A 22,946-nucleotide genomic window follows, 5' to 3' on the forward strand; every position below is an offset into this window, starting at 1 on the left:
ACCTGATAGAAATTGTTTTTAGTTTGGTTGTATTTGGTATAGGGATGGGGATGATTTGAGGGGTAAGGTTAGTGGGAAGAATACTATCTGGGATTCCCAAAAGTAAAATGCATGTTCATTCTAAAGCAAACTATAAGTCGGTTGAAACCCATGAATAGAACATTCAGTTAATTTTCGACAAATCAATGAATGTTGTGCAAATGCTGTCACATACTATTTTGTCCATAAAAATGTATTTATTCTGCGTGCTTGAATTTTCAATTAATTTAGTATTTCCTTTGAAACCAAAAGAAAATATGATTTTTTTCTTGAGTTCTGAGAATTAGGTGGGCCATTTTTCTGTTGAACAAATTAGGTGAAATGCTATAGAACCGACGATACCATATTTTAAAGAATCCTCCACATCTAAGTAAAGATTACTATTTGCCTATTTAGCATATAAATTGGAAAATTTTAAAAATTGCGTCTTGCAATATTTGAGTAATCCTTTTAAATAAGCTTCCATTCTTGATGAACTAGGTTGTGCCATGTATTTTTTGGCGGAGGGCACACTTTGGATGATACAATTCCTAAATAAATCAATGCCAATGGGTGAGTTGAAGTAGCATTGAAATAAGAGTGATGGTACAAGGAAAATAATGTGTCCTGCAGCAGGCACCCTGAGATCACAACGTTGATTCTAGTTACATATGCAAGTCAACTGCACAAGGACTTGTTTTTAGAAAGGAGGGTTTTTGAATATGAATGCTGCACATGCCAAGTATCTTTTATGGGGATAAATATAGGCATTATGCCTGTTTCTGAGGTACGTTTGTATTTAGCAGGTAAGAGTACCGCAATACAATTGAACCGTTCACCCAGCACCATGGTCAGGTACCTAGGGAAATCTGGCAGTGCCCAATGGGCTGGTCTAAAAGGTCAGTGTGTGGGTCAGTTTTATGGCTGTTTGCGGGCCTGTTTTATGGTCTGCTGGGCCAGGATTTACTGCTGATTTGCCTGCAGCAAGCTCAAGACTATGCCGTCTTCCATACCTTGCAAAACACTTATACAGTCTGTCAGGACAAGTTAAAAACTGCTCAATTTGCAAACATTGACCATTTGTTAGCTACCTCAAGTGCTCAAGTCTCATTTTTCAAAGTAGATAACTTTTCCCTAAATCTACACCCTTCCTTAAGGCTCTGGTAATATAGAAACATTAAATTTGAAAGCAGGAAAACACTACCAGTCACTGATGGCGGGATCACTTCCTGGTTGATAGCCAACTCTAAATTTCCTTATATTTTCTATTACGTCCTAGACGTTCAGAACACTGTGACTTTTAAGGAATTAAATCAAACCAGTTGGTGTTGTTCTAGGTAACGAAACCTCAAAAACTGTTTAATTTTAATGAAAGGGCAGTGAACCAGAACTCCATTATATACTCTATCTGAGACAAGACAAATGCAAATTTACCAAAGCTCAAATATAATATACGTGGCCATGATATGGGATCTTCAACAGGCCTAGGGTAAGTTTAGTGAAACCTGAATAGTGCAGGTTTCATAGAGACAGGTGCCAACACTAGGATCACTAGATTTCTACATGTTAGAATTTCCCTGTGATGATCAGGAACATGGAATACAGAAAGTAGAAACAAGAAAGGAAGCCGAGGCTCGGAGTACAGTATACAATCAGGGACCCAGCAAACTTAACATCCCTCATGGAGCTCCCTGACAATCCATAAGTGCAAAGTCCTAAGGCAACTCAAATTGCACTCAAAAAGACATCGATATGAGATGAACTTGAAGGAACCAATTGTAACAAAAGTACAAATGTATTTTATTATTTTGAACACATACAAAAGAATTATAATGAAATAAATAACTCTACATGCTCAATTCAATCATGTCCACATACATTCAATCCTCCACAAATCTAAAACCACAGTAACAAAAGAACACAAAATTGTTCAATACATGTAATAAATTCTGCGATATCTAATCAATCTCCTTCTTACAAATATAAATGATATATGTTATATCTGGGGGTCTCTAGTTGGCAGGGGTAGGTACTCTTTAGATAACCCCTGCTCACTCCCTTGGTAGCTTGGCACGAGCAGACAGGCTTATCAAAGGCAATGTGTAAAGTATTTGTACTAACACTCACAGTAACACAGTGAAAACACCACAAATGGACTCCACACCAGTGTAGATAAATAAAGTACTTTTATATAAACTACACAAGACCAAAACGACAAAAATCCAGCATACACAGTTCAAGAATATGGTTTCAAAATGAGTTCTTAGCTTAGCGACAAAATAATCCACATTAGCGTCGATTTTAGCCAACAGTACCTGGAGATGCGATAAAAGTTATTAGCGGCGCTCAGGCGTCGAAAAACAAGCAACAGCGTCAGTCCTGAGACCCTGGGGAGGCGATGCGACAACTCCGCTGCACGCAGCGTGCGTGTGCGACGAATCCGGTCTGTATGGGGAGTGAGGCGATACTTGTATGGATTCCAAGGCGTAGCTTCTCCGGAGAAATTTACTCACAAAGGCACGATGCGACGAAATACGGCCCGCTAACGAGCGGTGCGCCGATCTTCGATGGCTCTGCGACGATGTTCGCAGCGACGAAATGCGACCCGCTAACGAACGGTGCGACGATCTCACTCAGCGGCGGCAGGCTCTGTGACGATACTCGCAGCAACGGGGGCGATGCACTCCGAAGATGAACGCGGCATTGACGTTGCAGCGGCGACAGGTGCTGCGACGATCTTCGCGGCGACGGCAATTTTCTCGCTAAGCCGGCGGTGCATGCAAAAGTTGCAGATCTTTTACTTCTTTTCTCTTGGTCAGCTTCCCAACAGCAGGCACAACTTCCAGAGGCCCCACAATTGGATCAAGCACTCTAGGAAGGGCAGAACTCACACAGCAGAGTTCAAGGGGAGCTGGGGGGGAAGTCCTTTTGTTCCTGGGACTTCTTAACAGGAGGCCAGCTCTACTCAGGCCCTTGGAGATTCCTTTCAAGCCAAGGGACACAGCACACAGCAAAGTCCTTCCCCTCTCCTTGGCAGGAAAGCAACTGCAGGTCAGCCCACAAACACACAGCAGGACAGTCCTTCCTCTTCAGTCTTCCAGCTTTCTCCTTGGCAGAGGTTCCTTCTTGATTCCAGGGTCCCAATATTTATACCCCAAAATCCTTTGTCGTCTGAGGGCAGAGGTGCCTTTGCCCAGTCCAAACCAGTTCTGGAGCACTGTTTACATGACTCCTTCTTTCCTTTCACAGTGCAGGGCAGAAACATCAGATGCCCCACAGGAGGTGGAGCCAGCATTGTGGAGGGAAAGCACAGCCCTGGAGCACTTTGTTGACATGAGTTCCTCTCTCCTTTCACAGTGCAGGGCAGAGACATCAGACGCACCACAGGGGGTCAGCACTGTGGGGGACAGGCACTGTCCTATTCAGGTCCCAGGTCCTCCCTCCCATCTAGATGCAGATCTCTCTATTTAGCCCTGTGCTGACTCACCCTGTCTCCGGGAATTCCCCAGCCCCCTGGAATTCAAAACTCCAGACAAGGAATACACAGCTTAGCAAAGGCAGGTTTGGATGGTTAGACAAGAAAATACCTACTTTCTAAAAGTGGTATTTTCGAACACAGAATGTTAAAACCAACTTCACTAAAAGATGTATTTTATCATTCTGAGTTCAGGCATACTAAACCCGAATTTCTACCATGTTCCCTGAGTCAGTTTAGGATTATAAAATGTAATAATCAAACTGCCCATTCTGGCCTATGGAGAACAGGTATCCTTGCAATAGTGAAAAACGAAAATGGCTGTCCTACCTTATACTTACAATGCCACCCTGCCCTTGAGCCTACCATAGGGGTGACTAATATGCAGAAAATGGAAGGTTTAGGGACTGGCAAGTGGGTGCACTTGCCCAGTCAGCATGGTAGTTAGCAACTGCACACAGGCACTGCGGTGGCAGGCCTGAGACACCATTTTAGGGCTACTCATGTGGGTGGCACAATCAGTGCTGCAGGCCCACTAGTAGCATTTGAATCACCAGCCCTGGCACACTCAGTGCACTTTACTAGGGACCTACTGATGAACCAAATCTGCCAATCATGGATAACCAATCATAGTAACAATTTATACAGAGAGCATATGCACTTTAGCACTGATCAGCAGTGGTAAAGTGCCCAGAGTCCTATAGCCAACAACCACGGGTCAGGAAAAACAAAGGAGGAAGAGGCAAAAAGTTTGGGGATAACCCTGCAATAAGGGCCATTTCCAACAATATAGAAGAAAATTTCAGCACTCTGACAATGGATAAGACATGATTGAAACCCTGGGTTAGGACAACAAAATCAAAAACGTGGCTTGTAACTAAATGGTTGATACCCAAAAAGAGGGATGGGAGCAGAGGACCTGTTGACTGTTGATATGCGCTAGCGCTCTATACCGCAGACATTTCTATGATGAGAGACGTGTACGCGGACTGGCGTGAACCTTCGCATACAGTTCAATAAGTATGTTTTCTGTGAATTGTATAGGATGAATTGGATGAATTAATGTACGATATCCTCAAACAGTGAATACCATTCTCAATGAGTATTGGGTATCAAGAGTTTGAGAGGGGTTTAGATTTTACAATCCTCCTGTATGTCACCCACTATAAATACCACATTTTGACACAAAGTACTTGTTTCAAGCTATCGGCAAGGCCTTTTTCTGGAATTAGCAGCTGGCGATTGATTTTGTGCTGCACTTCTGGCCATTCACTTAGAAACCCTCCTCTAATTTACAACCGTCTTTGGAAAGTAACAATACCTACATTGTATCTCGCATATTCCTGCATTATTCAGGACATCAAGACTATAAGGTTGTGGCTTTTCCTGATGAAGGCATTTTGGGTGCTGAAACGTGCATAGATACCATTTGGTTCCGAGCCACGTTTGTCATGTTGTTATCCTAACCCAAGGTTTCAATAAGGTCTTATCCATTGTCAGAGTGCTGAAATTGTCTTCTATATAATTTATATCTGTAAGAAGGAGATTGCTTAGTTATCACAGAATTTATTACATGTATTGAACAATTTTGTGTTCTTTTGTTGCTGTGGTTTTAGATTTGTGGATGTTTGAATGTATGTGGACATGATTGAAGTGAGCATGTGGAGTTATTTATTTTATTATCATTCTTTTGTTTGTCTTCAAAATAATAAAATACATCTTGTACTTTTGTAACAATTGGTTCCTTCAAGTTCATCTCATATCAATGTTTTTTTGAGTGCCATTTGAGTTGCCTTAGGATTTTGCACTTATTTATTATTCCCAGCCTTAAGGAACTCACATTCCATAGCAGGGGGCCCTTGCTCCTTTACGCTCCCTCACAATCCATTAATTAACCACAATTTACACATTAAGGTATGGACATTTCAGAAGAACGACAGGTGTGACAGCAGGGAAAGTGTGTTGGTTCAAGAAATACCTAATCTACCTCGTCCTTCATTAGCCCACACAAACATGTCCATACATGCCCTAAATGTAAAACAAAAACAAGGCTAATTGATTGTAAACTGCTGTTGAGAACATGTGATATAAAACATGTACCATCTTATCCATTACAAAGTAGGGATGCCGCAACATTTCCGGTTATAAAAGACCTTTTAATTTGATGTTACATAAGATCTGTAAACTAAAGTCTAAGCATCTGACAGGCATGTGCTGCACCACATTTTAATGTGTCTGACAGGGACCGGTCTGGTGAAGGAATTTCCACAATAGAGATGATGTGTACTGTTAGGTGGAACACAAAAAGGTGATCACAATCTGATGGATTTCATTGGCTCGCCTTGTCACCCTCATCTCTGGTACCCAAGGCTGTAGACACTGCAAACATGTAATGTATGTGTAGTGGGATAAGGATAGAGATTATGTAGCTCATCTAGTGGGGTTTAACCTGGAAGTGCTCACCAGTTCAGAGTTGGCTGGCATAAGATATCTATAGTGGTTTGCAACTTCTGTAGTCTAGTTCAGATTCTGGTATCCTAGACATGGGTAGGGTTGGTGCTTCCTCCAGCTGGAGATGTACAAATCTTTTCCTCTGCACACCTCATGAAGAGATTGGCTACAAAGATAAGTTGCTTAAAACTCCTCCTCCCAAACATTGAATTGAGGCTACTATCTGGGCTGGCAGCCATCTTGTGAATATTGTTATAGTAAATTATTACTTAAAGGGATTTAAATCTTACAGAAAAAGTATAAGTAGATAAAGCATACTCATAATAAATGATGGAAAATTCTGCACATATCAAAGTGTTTAATATACGCCACTTGGGCTAGAGGAGATGGCAATCCTATGATAGAAAAAATGTTTTAGGGTTTTGGTATAGTTGCTATTGTGTTCCTGTTTTACAGTCTATATTTCTTCTAAATGGCTCTATTTATACAAATGCCAAGAGGGAGATTGAGAGGAGTCAAGGTTTGCCTCTATAGTGTAATCATCTTGCAAATACAAGGTCATGTGTGTTACATGTAAAATGAGTAGCGAATTACACTGTCTTAGGAAAATGTAAAGCAATTGGCTGATTTGGCAGAAGATGGTTAAGTTAAATCACTTTTTGTTCTCCTCTGATTTGTCTGTGCTCCACGATTTGGCAAATCAAAAATGCAAATAATACATCTTGGCCTGTTTCTGGGTTTTGCTTGCAAATGACCAAATAGGTTCTCTCTTTTTGTGAACAATGAAGAGAAATCTGTTTACCAAATCAGTGCAGCGATATAGATAACCTCCTATTGAACCAGTATCACAAATGTACAGAAATTAGTCCATTATCATTATCATGACATGTTAGTTTATGAAGTATTATTCTCTGATGTTAAAGTATGATTGCATTTTTATATATAAATATACCAAATTAGTATGTGTTGTGTGTGTTGGCTATGCCATTGTGTTTCAGTTTTAGAATGTGTCCAACCAATCATTTGTATACATGTCTGTTCAATTTTCTTTTTCAACATCACCATACAGAAGGCAATTCTGATTTCCTCTTTTACATTCTTTTTTGTAGGTTCCAAATACTGCTCATAAATATCCATCAATCCATCCAGAGACCCGCCATTGGACAGCACTGACATTTGCTGTTTTGCAAGGACACATTCCTGTAGTTCAGGTATTTCCTAGCGCTCACGTCACCTGGCGCTGTACCTTTCAAGATAAACCGTCAATAAACCAGATCTATATCCTAATCAGATCACTTTGGATATTCAGGGCTCCTCATTTAAAAACTGGCAATCTGATAGGCTGCCAGTGTTTGAATGTGCCAACATGTAGCTGTTTAAAATATATGTAGTAAGTAGATCCAGATAGGAAATAGGTTGGCTCCTGTCCTAACTTTCTTCTTCATTTTTTGGTCTTGATCATGTCTTAGGCAATGGACACTCTTAATGGAAAAAGAGAATTCTTATTCTAAATAATATATTTAGTGTCTGATCCTTTGTCAAATCAGTGGTCTTCCCAATGACTTGACCTTATGGGAATTAACCCAAAGCTTGGTATGTAATACCAATGTGTATTATTAACAAACAATACCTGCGCTCAAAGAGGGATTTCTACCTCTTAGAATTCCACCCGATTGATTTGCATATCGGTACAAACATTAACTCAATGAAATTGAGCAGATCTTTGCTTTTTTTATTGGTAGTATGCTATGTAACAGCTGACAATGGCAGACCCTAGCACAGATGAAGTACACACTACATCAATGTAGGTACTTTCAAGGTTAGTTTAAATTACTTAAATATTTTACAAATATTATTATTTAATTTAATTATGAATACAGACTTTTGTTCAAATACATTTTAATATGAAACCATTCTGAACCTCAATAATCACACACTTAACAAGCACTGGTAAAGCCAATTAGTCTGATCTTTACAAGCCTCAGTCTTTTTAATGTATTACTTTTATTTACTAACACATGCAGTAGATATTAAAAGTATAAAAGTAATTAAAAAGTAAAAATCTAGAAATGTCTAAAGGTGTTATTTATATGTTTGCGAAAAAAGTAAAGAAAAAATAATACATTGCAAAAATGAAACAAAAATAATGAAAGCAGAGATAGTTCTACCAGCCGTTTCACTGTAGTAGACTTGTTTCTAGGGGGATATACACATGTGTAAGAGCAAAATGCAATCACTCACAATAAAGAGAGCCAATAGAACTGACCCTTTGCCCCATACTAAAGATTGTGGATGGTGGAAGCAATAAGTCCTATGTCTCTCAGACCAAACTTGCTCAAATTTTCTTCTGCTTTTTGAAAATGCTGCTGAAGTCAATGCACCTTGTTTTTCTAAATTCACGAAATATATCATTATTTGTATTCCTCCTCCAATAATGGTATGCACAAGAAGTATTGACGTAAATTTAGTTGAGGAGTTGGGATTATCCAGTAATAATTATGTGCTTGGGTGAGGAGCTAATGGGTTGGAGCTACAGTGTGTGAGTTTATAACTGAATGCCTCTAAAACAGAGCTTGCTAAACCATAATGCTAAATTTGTTTTAACCTTCTGATGAATAGTTGCAGTGGGATAATTAATTAGAAAAGGAAATGTTAAAGAGCAGTAGCTAATTCAAGGAAATATGGAATCCTAAACTTGAGAGTAGGTCAATTCCAATTTTACTGGCACATATGTGTGGCAAGGGAAGGAAGCTGTGGGCAAAATGAGACAACCTGTCAAATAATTGACCAGAGCTACTGTTTCGAACACATTTGCGCATGACAAGAGAATGAAGGAGAGATTATTCCCCATACTTAAAAATGAAAAGTTAAAATTTCTGTTTCTTTTAAATCGATTTCAAGCAAATAGAAAATTAGGTATTCAGTGATTGGTTAGGGGCCATATTTGTCTGCTGACCTAATTCTCAACTTCTAGAAAGTTACACTAGCTCATGGAATAAAACCATGTGAATCGGACCTTAAGCGTCTGCCTACCTGCAAACATCTGTTATCTGATTGCAGCCACATATCTACTTTAAAAACTTTGCTAAGTGAAGAATTAGTTAATTTTTTCAAACAGTGCATAACACATATCTGCAATTTCCTCAAGGAATGAAAGATTGCAGAAGGTATGCTCACACAAACCCCCTAAGTTTAGTCAATAATTGTTCTCATGTGCAATGCTACCATCATACACTATTCCCTAGAGACCAATACATGGTGAAACAGACTGATACCGATAATGAAGTCAACTGCTTGATCCTGCTGAAGGCAGCAGGTTTAGGCAAAAGTGCTACAGAAACAGTAATTATTTGGCACGCATGTAGGAAACAGTCTGTGAAAAATTCTAAAAAGACTCAAATGTGATGGAATATGAAAAATAAAACTGAAGGTGAAGAAAACTACACACTTAAATTGCAACACTTGCTAATAATAGCAAACAACACTGGATTGTATGACGAGAAAACCAATAAGGATTTTCTACATCTAGTTTTCTGAAGACAAACCTGTATTTTGCATCTAGCGTTTCCTGCAAAACGGTTAATGGCTGACAAATTTTGCCACATATGTGAATATAGAAACATAGAATTATCAATTTTACCCAATTACAGTTGGGTCATTAAAATTTCACCCATCCCAACTATCATGTAATCAGTGTCCCACAAAGATATTAGTTCAAAACAAATTCCTACATGTAAATAACTCAAAAAGCATATTCATTTCCATTCATAAATCACCTCATCAATGTTCTAACTAGCCAGCATGTAACCCTAAGAAACATTTAATCAAAAACAGGATCGGCAGAATTTTCTACAAATAAAGCCCATTGACTAAACTGCAAAGAGCAGTTTAGCTGATATTGCAGCAGGTGCTGTCTCAATTTCATCCAAAATTCTGTCCAAAAGGGCAAACCTGTTTCACTATAATTTAATGCAGTGTCACTATTATTTAAATTAGAAAAATAATTTCACCTCAACTTTAAAGCAAAAAATAAAGATATTTCCATGAGGAATTTGTGAGGACATTTTCAATGGAATTGAGAAACATGCTATATAAAGAAATCTTCATAAACAAATAACACATTTATGCATCCCCTCTTTTCCTTGTGTGCATCACATTCATATTTCCTCCATGAACTGTTGTTCTCATTAAACATGTTCATTGATTGTTTTCTTATAGTTATTTACAGTTTTCATGGGTCAGATTACATGAGATTTGCATGACGGCAGTGCAATTGTGCACCAAAATTTGCAACAATCAGCCATTTAAAGAATAGCATTTTGCACCACCTGATCAGTGCAAAAACCAGCGTTGGCATCAATGAACAGGAAACATTGGAGCCTATTTGCAAGTGAATAGCGGAACATGGCATTACGCCAAAATAGCTAACGCTGTGCTCTGCCATTCTGAAAACGCAGGGATGCACCTTATTTACAACAATACAGTGCATCCCTACGTAGGCGCTAAACTCAGCTGCCAAGCGCCAACACAGGCATCCTTGTACCACAGTGCAAGGATGCCTGCGTTGAAGGAATGATTGTTTTTGTGCAGGAAGGATGGTCGTTTTGCCATGTTAGGACCAGGTTTCTCTGGTCTTACTGTTGGCGCTGCCCGATAATTACGCCACCCTTCTAAATAGGGGACAGCATCAAAATCAATGGGTGTTGCAGCGTAACGGCCACCATAACACCCATTGTCCGCCCTTTTCACACTAAGGGCACCATTACGATGGCGGGCGGACTCTGTCCGCCCGCCACCGTAACGGAAAATGGGACCGACCGCTAGAGGTGCAGCAGTCCCACGAGGCAAATTAGGATGTGACCGCCACACTGGCGGGCGCATTCTTGCCTTTACCATTGCGGCGGGCGGTGCTGTATACAGCACCCGCCGCAATGTTAAAGGTGTATGTTGTGCATTGCAATGCAACGCACAACATGACAGGCACCGCGCAGTGCTTGCCACCTTGTGTATGGCAATGAAGGGGGGTACCACAGGTACCCCCCAGTACAGCCACTCACCCCCCCCCTCCAGGGGCCCCCAACGTGCCACCAAAGTCAATCTTCGCATGCCTTTCCATGGCGGAATCTCCGCCATGGAAAGGCATGCCCACCGCACACATCATATTATGGATGGCGGTGCCTTATATTGTGGGTCTTTTCCGCCCGGCAGGCAATCGTCCGGCGCGGTACCCCCCGCCATGGTAATATGGCAGGGGTAATTGGAGGTTGGGCGGTGGCAATCCGCACGCCATCATAATGACCCCCTATGTGTGGCGTGAAAGGGGGCCTTATTTAAAAGACAACGTTAAGCCATGTCAAGTGGCCTAACTCCGTCTTGTGAATAAGGCAAAGGGTTTATCGCCACAGGAACGTCACAAAGAGAGACGTTCCTGTGCCTATAAGCCCTTGTAAATATGCCCCATTGTTTGATCTTGCACTGGCCAGCTGATGCAAATGTCAAAGCACAAATGCACTGAAAGCATTCAATGTTACATCATCTGACACTAGAACTCTTAAGAATGAGCACAGACAAGCAGTGGGAGGACTTTTTGAACTAAATGCTAAAGCTAAATTGGATGATGTGGACAAATGTAATGGAAAATCTGCTAGAGTGTGTGGATAGACAGACAGACAGACAGACAGACAGACAGACAGACAGACAGACAGACAGACAGACAGACAGACAGATAGATAGATAGATAGATAGATAGATAGATAGATAGATAGATAGATAGATTGCATACTTACCAGGTACACGGCTTGTACAGCAACCTGGTTATTGAGGAAATGTTATTCTAGATGTATAAATAATTGTGTTTTGTTGCCTAGATAGGATTCTGGTGAGTCCTCACTGCAGTAAAAATTATAAGATGGCACGGCAATGCTGTGCACTATGTCAGCGGAAAGGTGAGTCCGATATAGAATATAAATAGAATATGAGTAGGCTTTGTGTGTACTCCCATCCTGAAATAGCCAATAGCAACAAGAGAGGACACCCCAGAAAATTGGGTTGGTAAAGCAAAAGAGGTGCTTGTGAGAGTGTATGTTAAAGTGGGGTTGCCTAGCAAAGGGAGCGATGATTCTATTTTGTACACCTACTGTACACCTATAGTATTTTAGCTTCACTTCGCACATGTAAATGTACAAAGGGCTCTCTGATGTTTATATGTATAAAGTCAACTTGCAAATGTAGACATTCCACCATACTGTGCAGTATGGTGGAAGTACTTTTTTTGCTGATTTATTAGTAATTGTGGGTTTATTGGTGCTTCTCATTGGGTCCATCCGCAATATTTCATGAATACTCACAAGCTTAAACTGTATGGTGGTTCACCAACAATTTGCAAATGTATTTATGTCAGGTGCAAGAGCAAGCATGCTTCCTGGGTGGACATGGAGAGGGGACACTGCCAAAAGTAGTGGGAGTGTAGTGGAAAACTATTCTTTATTTTATCATAGTAAAAAATATTTTCAGTTTGTAGGAACAAAGCAAAAGTGACTTCTTTAAGAGTTTGGTGGATTTCGGGCATCAACCAAAAAGTGGTGGAAGCCCCAACCATCGACCCTGTGGTTCTCAACCTCGATTTATTACAGCCAGGGGAACCACAGGATTTTTGCACTTTAAATCTCATTTGGTTCTTCTGAGGCCTCGATCCAGTAGTCAGCCTGACCATTGCTATTCTATTTTGCTGAAACAAACTCTGAGTTTGGGATTTTGTTTGAGCAAAAACAGTGTGTGTTAAGGGGCCACAAAAGCATTTAACCCCTCTCAGCATATTGTTCAGCCTACAATGCACTTGTTGCACCAGCGGATGCACTGCAAAGAATGAGGGATCACCACCAGGTAGGCGGAGTTATCAAATATGGGGCCCTCCTCCATTGTGGGGATGGTGTCCAGGGCCTCTCCTGCCTTGGCCGGCAGCAGGGCCACTCACCATCGTCTACATGAGGCCCTATGTTCCATGTGCAATTTCATATTTCTGTTATATTTCTTTATGTATAATTATACACCTGCTACAAATTTTGCATGTACATGTTATGCATTTATGACTCCTGGATAATGACGCTTGTCATTGTTCCATGAGTACTCCTAGAATTTGGAAGGTGGGCTTGGATAAAGCTTGGAGAAGCTGCCAGTAACCACAATTAATTATAAACCGGAGTCCTGGTCTGGCCAGGGACAGGTCCTCCTAGCCTGTGTTTAGAGAGGGTGGTGTGCACATAATAATTAGCATAATAGGACACACTAAGGGCCTGATTGTGAGTCAGGCGGAGTAAAATTACCACATGGAATTCAGCCCCATGTTATTTTGAGACGGTTATTTTATATACGCCAGAGTTTTTCCCGCTGTAGGAGAACAAGACCAAATGTTTCCTGCTGGTAATCCCAGCTGGAAAAAGTGCATGAGGCTTTGACAGCAGCAGCAAAACCCAATGCCCCCATTTTGTTCTGATATATAATGCTTCCCCCGCCAGAAATGACCTTTCCCTTCGCCCCCCCATTCTCTTAAAACCCTCCCCCACCCCCTCCTCACTCTATGCAGAGGTCCCTGCATACATTTAGCAGTCGCTGAAAGCATGTGGTAAATGTATGCATTAACTTTGATAAAATTGATCATTCTGTGCACTTTTCTTTTACAACTGTAAAAATGTGTCCCACGCAGTCATTACCCACTCCATGTGGCTTAACTCATCATTGGACGGTACTGGGGTGGATTCACCCCTCGGAAGGGGTAAATCCCAGGCCATTCATCTGGCAATGAGGGCCTTCTGGAGCTGGGGTTTGGGGAGGGGGGCCAAAAACAAAATAATAAGTATGCCAGAACCGCATAACTCGTCTATTAGTTGCATAATTGTTTAAAGGAGAGTCTTTTGTAGGCTGTGGAAAGAACTGTCCGCTAGTGACTTATTTAGTGCATGCTTCATGTCATTCGTCAGCTGGGTTGTGTGATTTGTACCAGAAAGCACGGGGCGAAAAGCATCCTATTATAGGATTGCCCTGTTTAAACTGTCCCAACCAAAATGCACATATGTCGCTCCCTTTTGTTTTCATATTAGGAGCTCGTCTAGAAATGCACTTTACTACACTTTCCACAGTTAATAACAAACGTACAATAGGGTGCCAATGTATCTCCTAAGGGAACTGACACACACGTGTTGTGCATGCCCTCAAACCTCACTCGTGAGCACGCTGCACATAAATAAACACACAAACATACACATGTGAAGATTTTCGGTGACTTTCCCTGACTGCAGATGTCCCTCAAACTCCCTGAAACAATATCCAGTAAGAATAATTTTGTTTTTCATCTTGCTAAATTTGGAATTTGAAACACATGATAATGATTCGTTGTAACTGGAGTGGAAACTCAACAAAGTGTTGTTAGAAAAGTGAGGACACGCCACAATAGCTTCTAGGCACAAGACTTGCTGGAGAGTCCATTGTATGTTTCCATCTGAAGGCTCTAAAATGGGATTTCAGATTATAAAAATGTGCAGTGTGATGTCTCTGACTGCTTGCTGCAGTACCTCTGACAAATTGTGCCTGTTCTTAGTCTCAGCGGCGGTTTCTTCATTAGGGCAGGGGGGCATTGCCCTCCACCCACTGTGTCAATATAAACGTGAAAAAAAAATGGCAATTAAATGATTTCATTGCCATTTTATTTTTCACTATGGAGGGCCGCAGCCTGCCTGAGCCAGCTAGAAAAGAGGGTGTGCTCTCTGCTGCCAATAGCAGAGGACTAGGGCAGTGACAGACTGGGTGCTCAAATGTGCGCATGTCAGTTCAGCCGGTCGTCTCAGGCCGCCAAACAGACATGCACACTTGTATTTGTGTTGCACAGCCGGGTTGGAGCAAAGCCACAGGCTCCCTGTGCCTGAGCGAGTGTCAGGCTAGCCCGCTCAGGCCAATCCATGCACTTGTCTCATGCTAGCATGAGCGCAGTATCGGGATTGGGTGGGAAGCTTGTGCTGAGGTTCATGGACTTCTGGGAGGTCGGAGGCGAGCTGGAGAGGAGAGGCGAGGCAGCTTTAGCGCAGATAAGTCTTTATTTATTTATTTATTTGTATTCCCCTAACCCACCCCCATATTTGTATTCCCCTAACCCACCCCCAGACCCCCTTCCCCCGCCGACTCTCTACTTTAGGTCGGCGGCCACCGCCCCTGCTTAGTCTGCTGCTACACAATGATCTGTAGTTTTATGGAGAAAAGGAGAAATGGGCCAGGAACCTAGGGCCTGATTCACACAACCATGTATGTTGGTAAACCTATGTTTATGCCCGTAAATTGCTTTAATTACTCTTCACAATCAGCCACAAAAGGATACCTCTCATGCATAAATGAGTATACCACTTTGCAGTTTTGGGGTAGAAATGCATAGAATTATGCTCTACAGAAAACCATGCAAGGCGTTTTGAAGTGGGAGTCTTTCCATGTCAGTTTGTACCGCCCTTAAACTCATAGCCATCCACAAACTTCTATCCAATCCTTTCCAACACTGGAAACAATCAAAGTCTACTGCAGAAAAGGCCTGAGGTAACTCTGCTCCCAGGACTGGAAGGGGAACGGACACTCTCAGGAGTAAAAAAAGCAGGGGGAAAAATGTGCATATTTGCATCAAGCTAAATATGCACAACGCGTTAATGTAAACTATAATTGCACTTAGGAAATTGCAGCCTTTACAAAAACACATGTGACGCGCTTTTTAGCAATCCTGGAATGGGATGCCTGTTGCGTTTTGTAAAGATTTTTTAATTTTTTATCTGCCCATTTGAAGACTTGTACTCCTATGAGTGCGTTTTTGTAATCCCTATAGTTTCAAAATGACATCATCTAAAATAACTACATAATCGGATACGCTACCTGTATTCCCAAATTGCCGCCTGTGCTGCTGAGGTCTTTATGAAGCTGTTAAAATTTGTGAACAACGTCCCAAGGACCCTAATAAGACTTGGGAAGCGTCCAAGGAGCAGTTTTTCTTCCAACTATCAATATAATAAGACCATTTTAATATAATAAGATACACGTCTTCTTTAAAACTTAAATGGTCTTTTTCCAAGCACAATTCATTCAAAACAATCTAAGTATTGTTTTTGCACTGCGCTAGTGGCTTTTCTTGTTTGCATGATTTTAAGGACATTCTTGGTTCTCAATAATGTTTACCATTCTCAAAAATATACACAACAATGCAAAATACTATGTTCGGGCTAAATCTGGCAACCATTGCCCAAGTCACCCGGCATATTAGGAAGCCGAGAAGTATGTTTATAGGGAATTTTGTTGTTTACAGCATGCTACTGCAGATGACTAGAGAATGATTAATATCTACTGTTAAAGCAGTCAACACATATTTAATTTATTTATTTAAGGATCTAAAGTCAGTGTTTCAGACTAACCCTATCATAAAAATAAGAATCAAAATCAGTACATAAATTTAACAAATGCAACCACAACGAGGTGTTGGGAGTTGTTTTGCCACTTTTGAGAAATCCAGCTGTAGAAGTAAGGTGTTCTGTACTTGCTGGCTACATGCACAGCCATAACGCGAGTGTTTCAGATGTTTGCAATATTGTGCCACCAAAGTGCGTGCGAACAGTCATATATTTTCACAGCAGGGCTGAATTTTCTTAAAATCGACCTACATTTTACAGCTGCTATGAGTGAAACAAGCTAACAACTGTATGTCCACAAAGGAAATGAGTGACAAAAAATGTGTGAATGCTGAGTTTACAATCGCATTGAATCATATATTTTTCCCAGCATGGTTTGGCTGGTTTTTGATTGTGCTAAAAGAAGTCTAGAAGGCTGGTTGAGTGCACGACACACCAGTTGTTTTTGGTGAGCTGCTGATGTGTGCAGTTCTTCCATTGCATCACACGGCATCCATACTGAGGAACCCCTGAGGTTTTCGTGAGTGCTTGTGATACCGTGGGCAAGGAGAAGTATTTGGACTTTGGATTTCTTTCTATGAGTTCTGTTTTACCAACATAGGTCCTGATTCACAATCTGTATTTTGTAGTACTACAGTTGTACTACAGTTGTACTTACTAGTTATGTACCACAAAACTCAGTTCATAAACTTATAGGTGGAAATCACCATCTCACCAGGGTAGTGGCTAGAAACTGAGCAGTACTTTACTACTACATGGGAAGGATTTAGGAAGGTTTAAGAAGGGGTGTAGGGAGGGTGAGACACCCACCCACAAAAGATTAAGCATACTGCTATTCACAGACTGCACTTCTAAGGTTATTACAGCAAAAATTACCCAAAACAGTTGTAAATGTACTCAAGCTCAGACCTAGAGTAAGTTTAGCACAACACGTGGCCAACCTACTGGTACTGCAACAATATACATTTACTTTAATATTAAAATATATTTATATAAATAAAAAATAAATATTTTATGATAAAATGTTTTAAAACTTTTTGTAACCTAAAAATACATGTAACTGTATTTTTTTTAATTAAATTAATTGAAATTAATACTATTCATAACATTTTGTAGTTTACAATAAGTATTAAATATGTATACACATTTTATTTTAGGTGGAATTTTTTTAACACAACTGTAAAGTATAAATATTTAATATATATATGTAGCATATATATATATATATATATATTCACTTAAAAAACCATAGGTTTCACACATGTTATAGTTAGCTGGACATTTCACTCGTAAAAAACCATTGAAATTCCCCCGTTATAGTTAGTTCAGATAACTATAACTCGCGCGCCCGAAATGCACTGCTGATGACGTCACATATTACATCACTCATGACATGGTCAGTGGCATCACTCATGACATCACGGATGACATCATCCTTGTGATAGAGTGGCGGTCGCGCGAGTTATAGTTATCTGAACTAACTATAACGGGGGAATTTCAATGATTTTTTACGAGTGAAATGTCCAGCTAACTATAACATGTGTGAAACCTATGGTTTTTTAAGTGAATTTGCAAGGTTTTTTTAAATGCTAATTCCTAACTATAACGTGTGTGAAACCTATGGTTGTTTAAGTGAATTTGTAAGGTTTTTTAAATGCTAAGTTATGTTTTATTATATTTTTTATATATTTATTTTACAATAAGCTACCTATGTATATAGTTATAGATTGACTGTATCCTGTAATATGGAATGGCTCGTTTAAAATGTTTTTGTTTTTTTAAGGTTTTAAACCGTGCGCGCACGGTGCGGGCACCCCGCGGTTTTTTGAAAAAAATAATAATAAATTTCACCCTTCGGGGTCCTTCAAGGACCCCCTGACAAAGGCTAGGGCGTCAGGAACTCTCTACCCTGCCCCCTTTTCACGTTCTCCACCTTTCTTTTTCACTGTCACACACAAAACACACAAAATGGCGGCTGACACTTCCTGATTTCGACCGATTCGAATGTTGACTGACATGTAACCACCAATCAGAATTACGCTCGCGCACGTTAAGGTGCGCGCACCGTGCGCGCATGGTGCGCGCACGGTGCGCGCCTATAGATATTTATGTACTTTTAACTGCAATTTTCTCAGGAACTACTGAACAGATTGACACCATATATGCAAAATGCACATGCCTGACCTGAGGACTAGCTCTTTGCCAAATTTCAAGTAATTCTGTTCAGCCGTTCGGGCTGTACCTTCGACTAAAGGTCCTATGGGAAAATGCATGGGGAAAACGTGTTTTGGGACCCCCCTTTTTTCTCAGCCCCCGCTTGACGAATCACCCCGAGACTTTCAGGGTAGGAGCTGAGCGGAGCGCCCCATTAGTTTTGAAAAGTTCGCGAGGATTCGTCAACCGGCACCAAAGTTATTCAAAATAGAATTTTCAGATTTCCTATGGAAACACGGTCCTAACTATAACTATCTACTGGCGACCGCCAGTAGATAATATATATATATATATATATATATTCAGGCTACAGATGCGGAGCACTCTCGGGACATTTCAAAGTTGATTTATTAGTGCAAATGCATTTCGGCGTCTCAGCCTTCCTCAGTGCATATCAACCAGCACTTAAACATGATGTGCTTTTAAATACATTAGAGATTGATCTCATTGGAGGGATGCAAATTCACAACAAGTGACGAAGGACTGGAACAGTTCAAGGTTCAAATGCCTTTTTACCTGGCTGCCATGTCTGTGTGTACTGGGTTAGATGAAAACAGATCGTTTTTGCTCTAAAAGAGTCTCAGTCTTTCATAGACGATTTTTGAAAGGCAAGATGCAGTTACACTCACATGATACATAGCTCAGCCAGCCCTTCGAGATTAGTCCGGTTGTGATACCTCCAAAAGTACGTGCCGTGATGTTGTTCAGGTCCCTCGCCCTGCCAGAAAGAGGAAAGATTTGGCATCCTGCAGGTTTCCGTATGTATTACTTCAATCCTCCAATTAAATAATTGTCAGCAGCGCTGGTAGGATGCTGTGTCATTCTTTCTTTCGGCGGTGCTGGCAGAATTAATATTCAGGCTCCAAGTCTCACCCTTGCTGCTGCACTCGGGGCGGGTGCTTTTCTTCCGCTTTCGTGAGGGTGAGATCACGTTGTTAAATTCAGGCTACAGATGCGGAGCACTCTCGGGACATTTCAAAGTTGATTTATTAGTGCAAATGCATTTCGGCGTCTCAGCCTTCCTCAGTGCATATCAACCAGCACTTAAACATGATGTGCTTTTAAATACATTAGAGATTGATCTCATTGGAGGGATGCAAATTCACAACAAGTGACGAAGGACTGGAACAGTTCAAGGTTCAAATGCCTTTTTACCTGGCTGCCATGTCTGTGTGTACTGGGTTAGATGAAAACAGATCGTTTTTGCTCTAAAAGAGTCTCAGTCTTTCATAGACGATTTTTGAAAGGCAAGATGCAGTTACACTCACATGATACATAGCTCAGCCAGCCCTTCGAGATTAGTCCGGTTGTGATACCTCCAAAAGTACGTGCCGTGATGTTGTTCAGGTCCCTCGCCCTGCCAGAAAGAGGAAAGATTTGGCATCCTGCAGGTTTCCGTATGTATTACTTCAATCCTCCAATTAAATAATTGTCAGCAGCGCTGGTAGGATGCTGTGTCATTCTTTCTTTCGGCGGTGCTGGCAGAATTAATATTCAGGCTCCAAGTCTCACCCTTGCTGCTGCACTCGGGGCGGGTGCTTTTCTTCCGCTTTCGTGAGGGTGAGATCACGTTGTTAAATTCAGGCTACAGATGCGGAGCACTCTCGGGACATTTCAAAGTTGATTTATTAGTGCAAATGCATTTCGGCGTCTCAGCCTTCCTCAGTGCATATCAACCAGCACTTAAACATGATGTGCTTTTAAATACATTAGAGATTGATCTCATTGGAGGGATGCAAATTCACAACAAGTGACGAAGGACTGGAACAGTTCAAGGTTCAAATGCCTTTTTACCTGGCTGCCATGTCTGTGTGTACTGGGTTAGATGAAAACAGATCGTTTTTGCTCTAAAAGAGTCTCAGTCTTTCATAGACGATTTTTGAAAGGCAAGATGCAGTTACACTCACATGATACATAGCTCAGCCAGCCCTTCGAGATTAGTCCGGTTGTGATACCTCCAAAAGTACGTGCCGTGATGTTGTTCAGGTCCCTCGCCCTGCCAGAAAGAGGAAAGATTTGGCATCCTGCAGGTTTCCGTATGTATTACTTCAATCCTCCAATTAAATAATTGTCAGCAGCGCTGGTAGGATGCTGTGTCATTCTTTCTTTCGGCGGTGCTGGCAGAATTAATATTCAGGCTCCAAGTCTCACCCTTGCTGCTGCACTCGGGGCGGGTGCTTTTCTTCCGCTTTCGTGAGGGTGAGATCACGTTGTTAAATTCAGGCTACAGATGCGGAGCACTCTCGGGACATTTCAAAGTTGATTTATTAGTGCAAATGCATTTCGGCGTCTCAGCCTTCCTCAGTGCATATCAACCAGCACTTAAACATGATGTGCTTTTAAATACATTAGAGATTGATCTCATTGGAGGGATGCAAATTCACAACAAGTGACGAAGGACTGGAACAGTTCAAGGTTCAAATGCCTTTTTACCTGGCTGCCATGTCTGTGTGTACTGGGTTAGATGAAAACAGATCGTTTTTGCTCTAAAAGAGTCTCAGTCTTTCATAGACGATTTTTGAAAGGCAAGATGCAGTTACACTCACATGATACATAGCTCAGCCAGCCCTTCGAGATTAGTCCGGTTGTGATACCTCCAAAAGTACGTGCCGTGATGTTGTTCAGGTCCCTCGCCCTGCCAGAAAGAGGAAAGATTTGGCATCCTGCAGGTTTCCGTATGTATTACTTCAATCCTCCAATTAAATAATTGTCAGCAGCGCTGGTAGGATGCTGTGTCATTCTTTCTTTCGGCGGTGCTGGCAGAATTAATATTCAGGCTCCAAGTCTCACCCTTGCTGCTGCACTCGGGGCGGGTGCTTTTCTTCCGCTTTCGTGAGGGTGAGATCACGTTGTTAAATTCAGGCTACAGATGCGGAGCACTCTCGGGACATTTCAAAGTTGATTTATTAGTGCAAATGCATTTCGGCGTCTCAGCCTTCCTCAGTGCATATCAACCAGCACTTAAACATGATGTGCTTTTAAATACATTAGAGATTGATCTCATTGGAGGGATGCAAATTCACAACAAGTGACGAAGGACTGGAACAGTTCAAGGTTCAAATGCCTTTTTACCTGGCTGCCATGTCTGTGTGTACTGGGTTAGATGAAAACAGATCGTTTTTGCTCTAAAAGAGTCTCAGTCTTTCATAGACGATTTTTGAAAGGCAAGATGCAGTTACACTCACATGATACATAGCTCAGCCAGCCCTTCGAGATTAGTCCGGTTGTGATACCTCCAAAAGTACGTGCCGTGATGTTGTTCAGGTCCCTCGCCCTGCCAGAAAGAGGAAAGATTTGGCATCCTGCAGGTTTCCGTATGTATTACTTCAATCCTCCAATTAAATAATTGTCAGCAGCGCTGGTAGGATGCTGTGTCATTCTTTCTTTCGGCGGTGCTGGCAGAATTAATATTCAGGCTCCAAGTCTCACCCTTGCTGCTGCACTCGGGGCGGGTGCTTTTCTTCCGCTTTCGTGAGGGTGAGATCACGTTGTTAAATTCAGGCTACAGATGCGGAGCACTCTCGGGACATTTCAAAGTTGATTTATTAGTGCAAATGCATTTCGGCGTCTCAGCCTTCCTCAGTGCATATCAACCAGCACTTAAACATGATGTGCTTTTAAATACATTAGAGATTGATCTCATTGGAGGGATGCAAATTCACAACAAGTGACGAAGGACTGGAACAGTTCAAGGTTCAAATGCCTTTTTACCTGGCTGCCATGTCTGTGTGTACTGGGTTAGATGAAAACAGATCGTTTTTGCTCTAAAAGAGTCTCAGTCTTTCATAGACGATTTTTGAAAGGCAAGATGCAGTTACACTCACATGATACATAGCTCAGCCAGCCCTTCGAGATTAGTCCGGTTGTGATACCTCCAAAAGTACGTGCCGTGATGTTGTTCAGGTCCCTCGCCCTGCCAGAAAGAGGAAAGATTTGGCATCCTGCAGGTTTCCGTATGTATTACTTCAATCCTCCAATTAAATAATTGTCAGCAGCGCTGGTAGGATGCTGTGTCATTCTTTCTTTCGGCGGTGCTGGCAGAATTAATATTCAGGCTCCAAGTCTCACCCTTGCTGCTGCACTCGGGGCGGGTGCTTTTCTTCCGCTTTCGTGAGGGTGAGATCACGTTGTTAAATTCAGGCTACAGATGCGGAGCACTCTCGGGACATTTCAAAGTTGATTTATTAGTGCAAATGCATTTCGGCGTCTCAGCCTTCCTCAGTGCATATCAACCAGCACTTAAACATGATGTGCTTTTAAATACATTAGAGATTGATCTCATTGGAGGGATGCAAATTCACAACAAGTGACGAAGGACTGGAACAGTTCAAGGTTCAAATGCCTTTTTACCTGGCTGCCAT

General features: G+C 41.4%; 1 protein-coding gene across 2 annotated transcripts in view; it reads left to right on the forward strand.

Moving 5' to 3' along the window:
• The window catches only part of ABTB3 (ankyrin repeat and BTB domain containing 3), a 677,712-nt gene that overhangs the window by 568,375 nt on the left and 86,391 nt on the right, over window positions 1–22,946 (forward strand). Inside the window, exon 7 of one of the 2 annotated variants that reach the window (XM_085652553.1) lies at window positions 7,054–7,155. The exons of the other annotated variant lie outside the window; for it this stretch is intronic. Within the exon in view, the coding sequence (XP_085508679.1) occupies window positions 7,054–7,155 (102 nt within the window). The remainder of the gene's footprint in view (window positions 1–7,053; window positions 7,156–22,946) is intronic. 2 annotated transcript variants of the gene reach the window in all.

This window comes from Triturus cristatus, chromosome 4_1, assembly GCF_964204655.1.
Source record: "Triturus cristatus chromosome 4_1, aTriCri1.1, whole genome shotgun sequence".
NCBI classification, from domain to species: domain Eukaryota; kingdom Metazoa; phylum Chordata; class Amphibia; order Caudata; family Salamandridae; genus Triturus; species Triturus cristatus.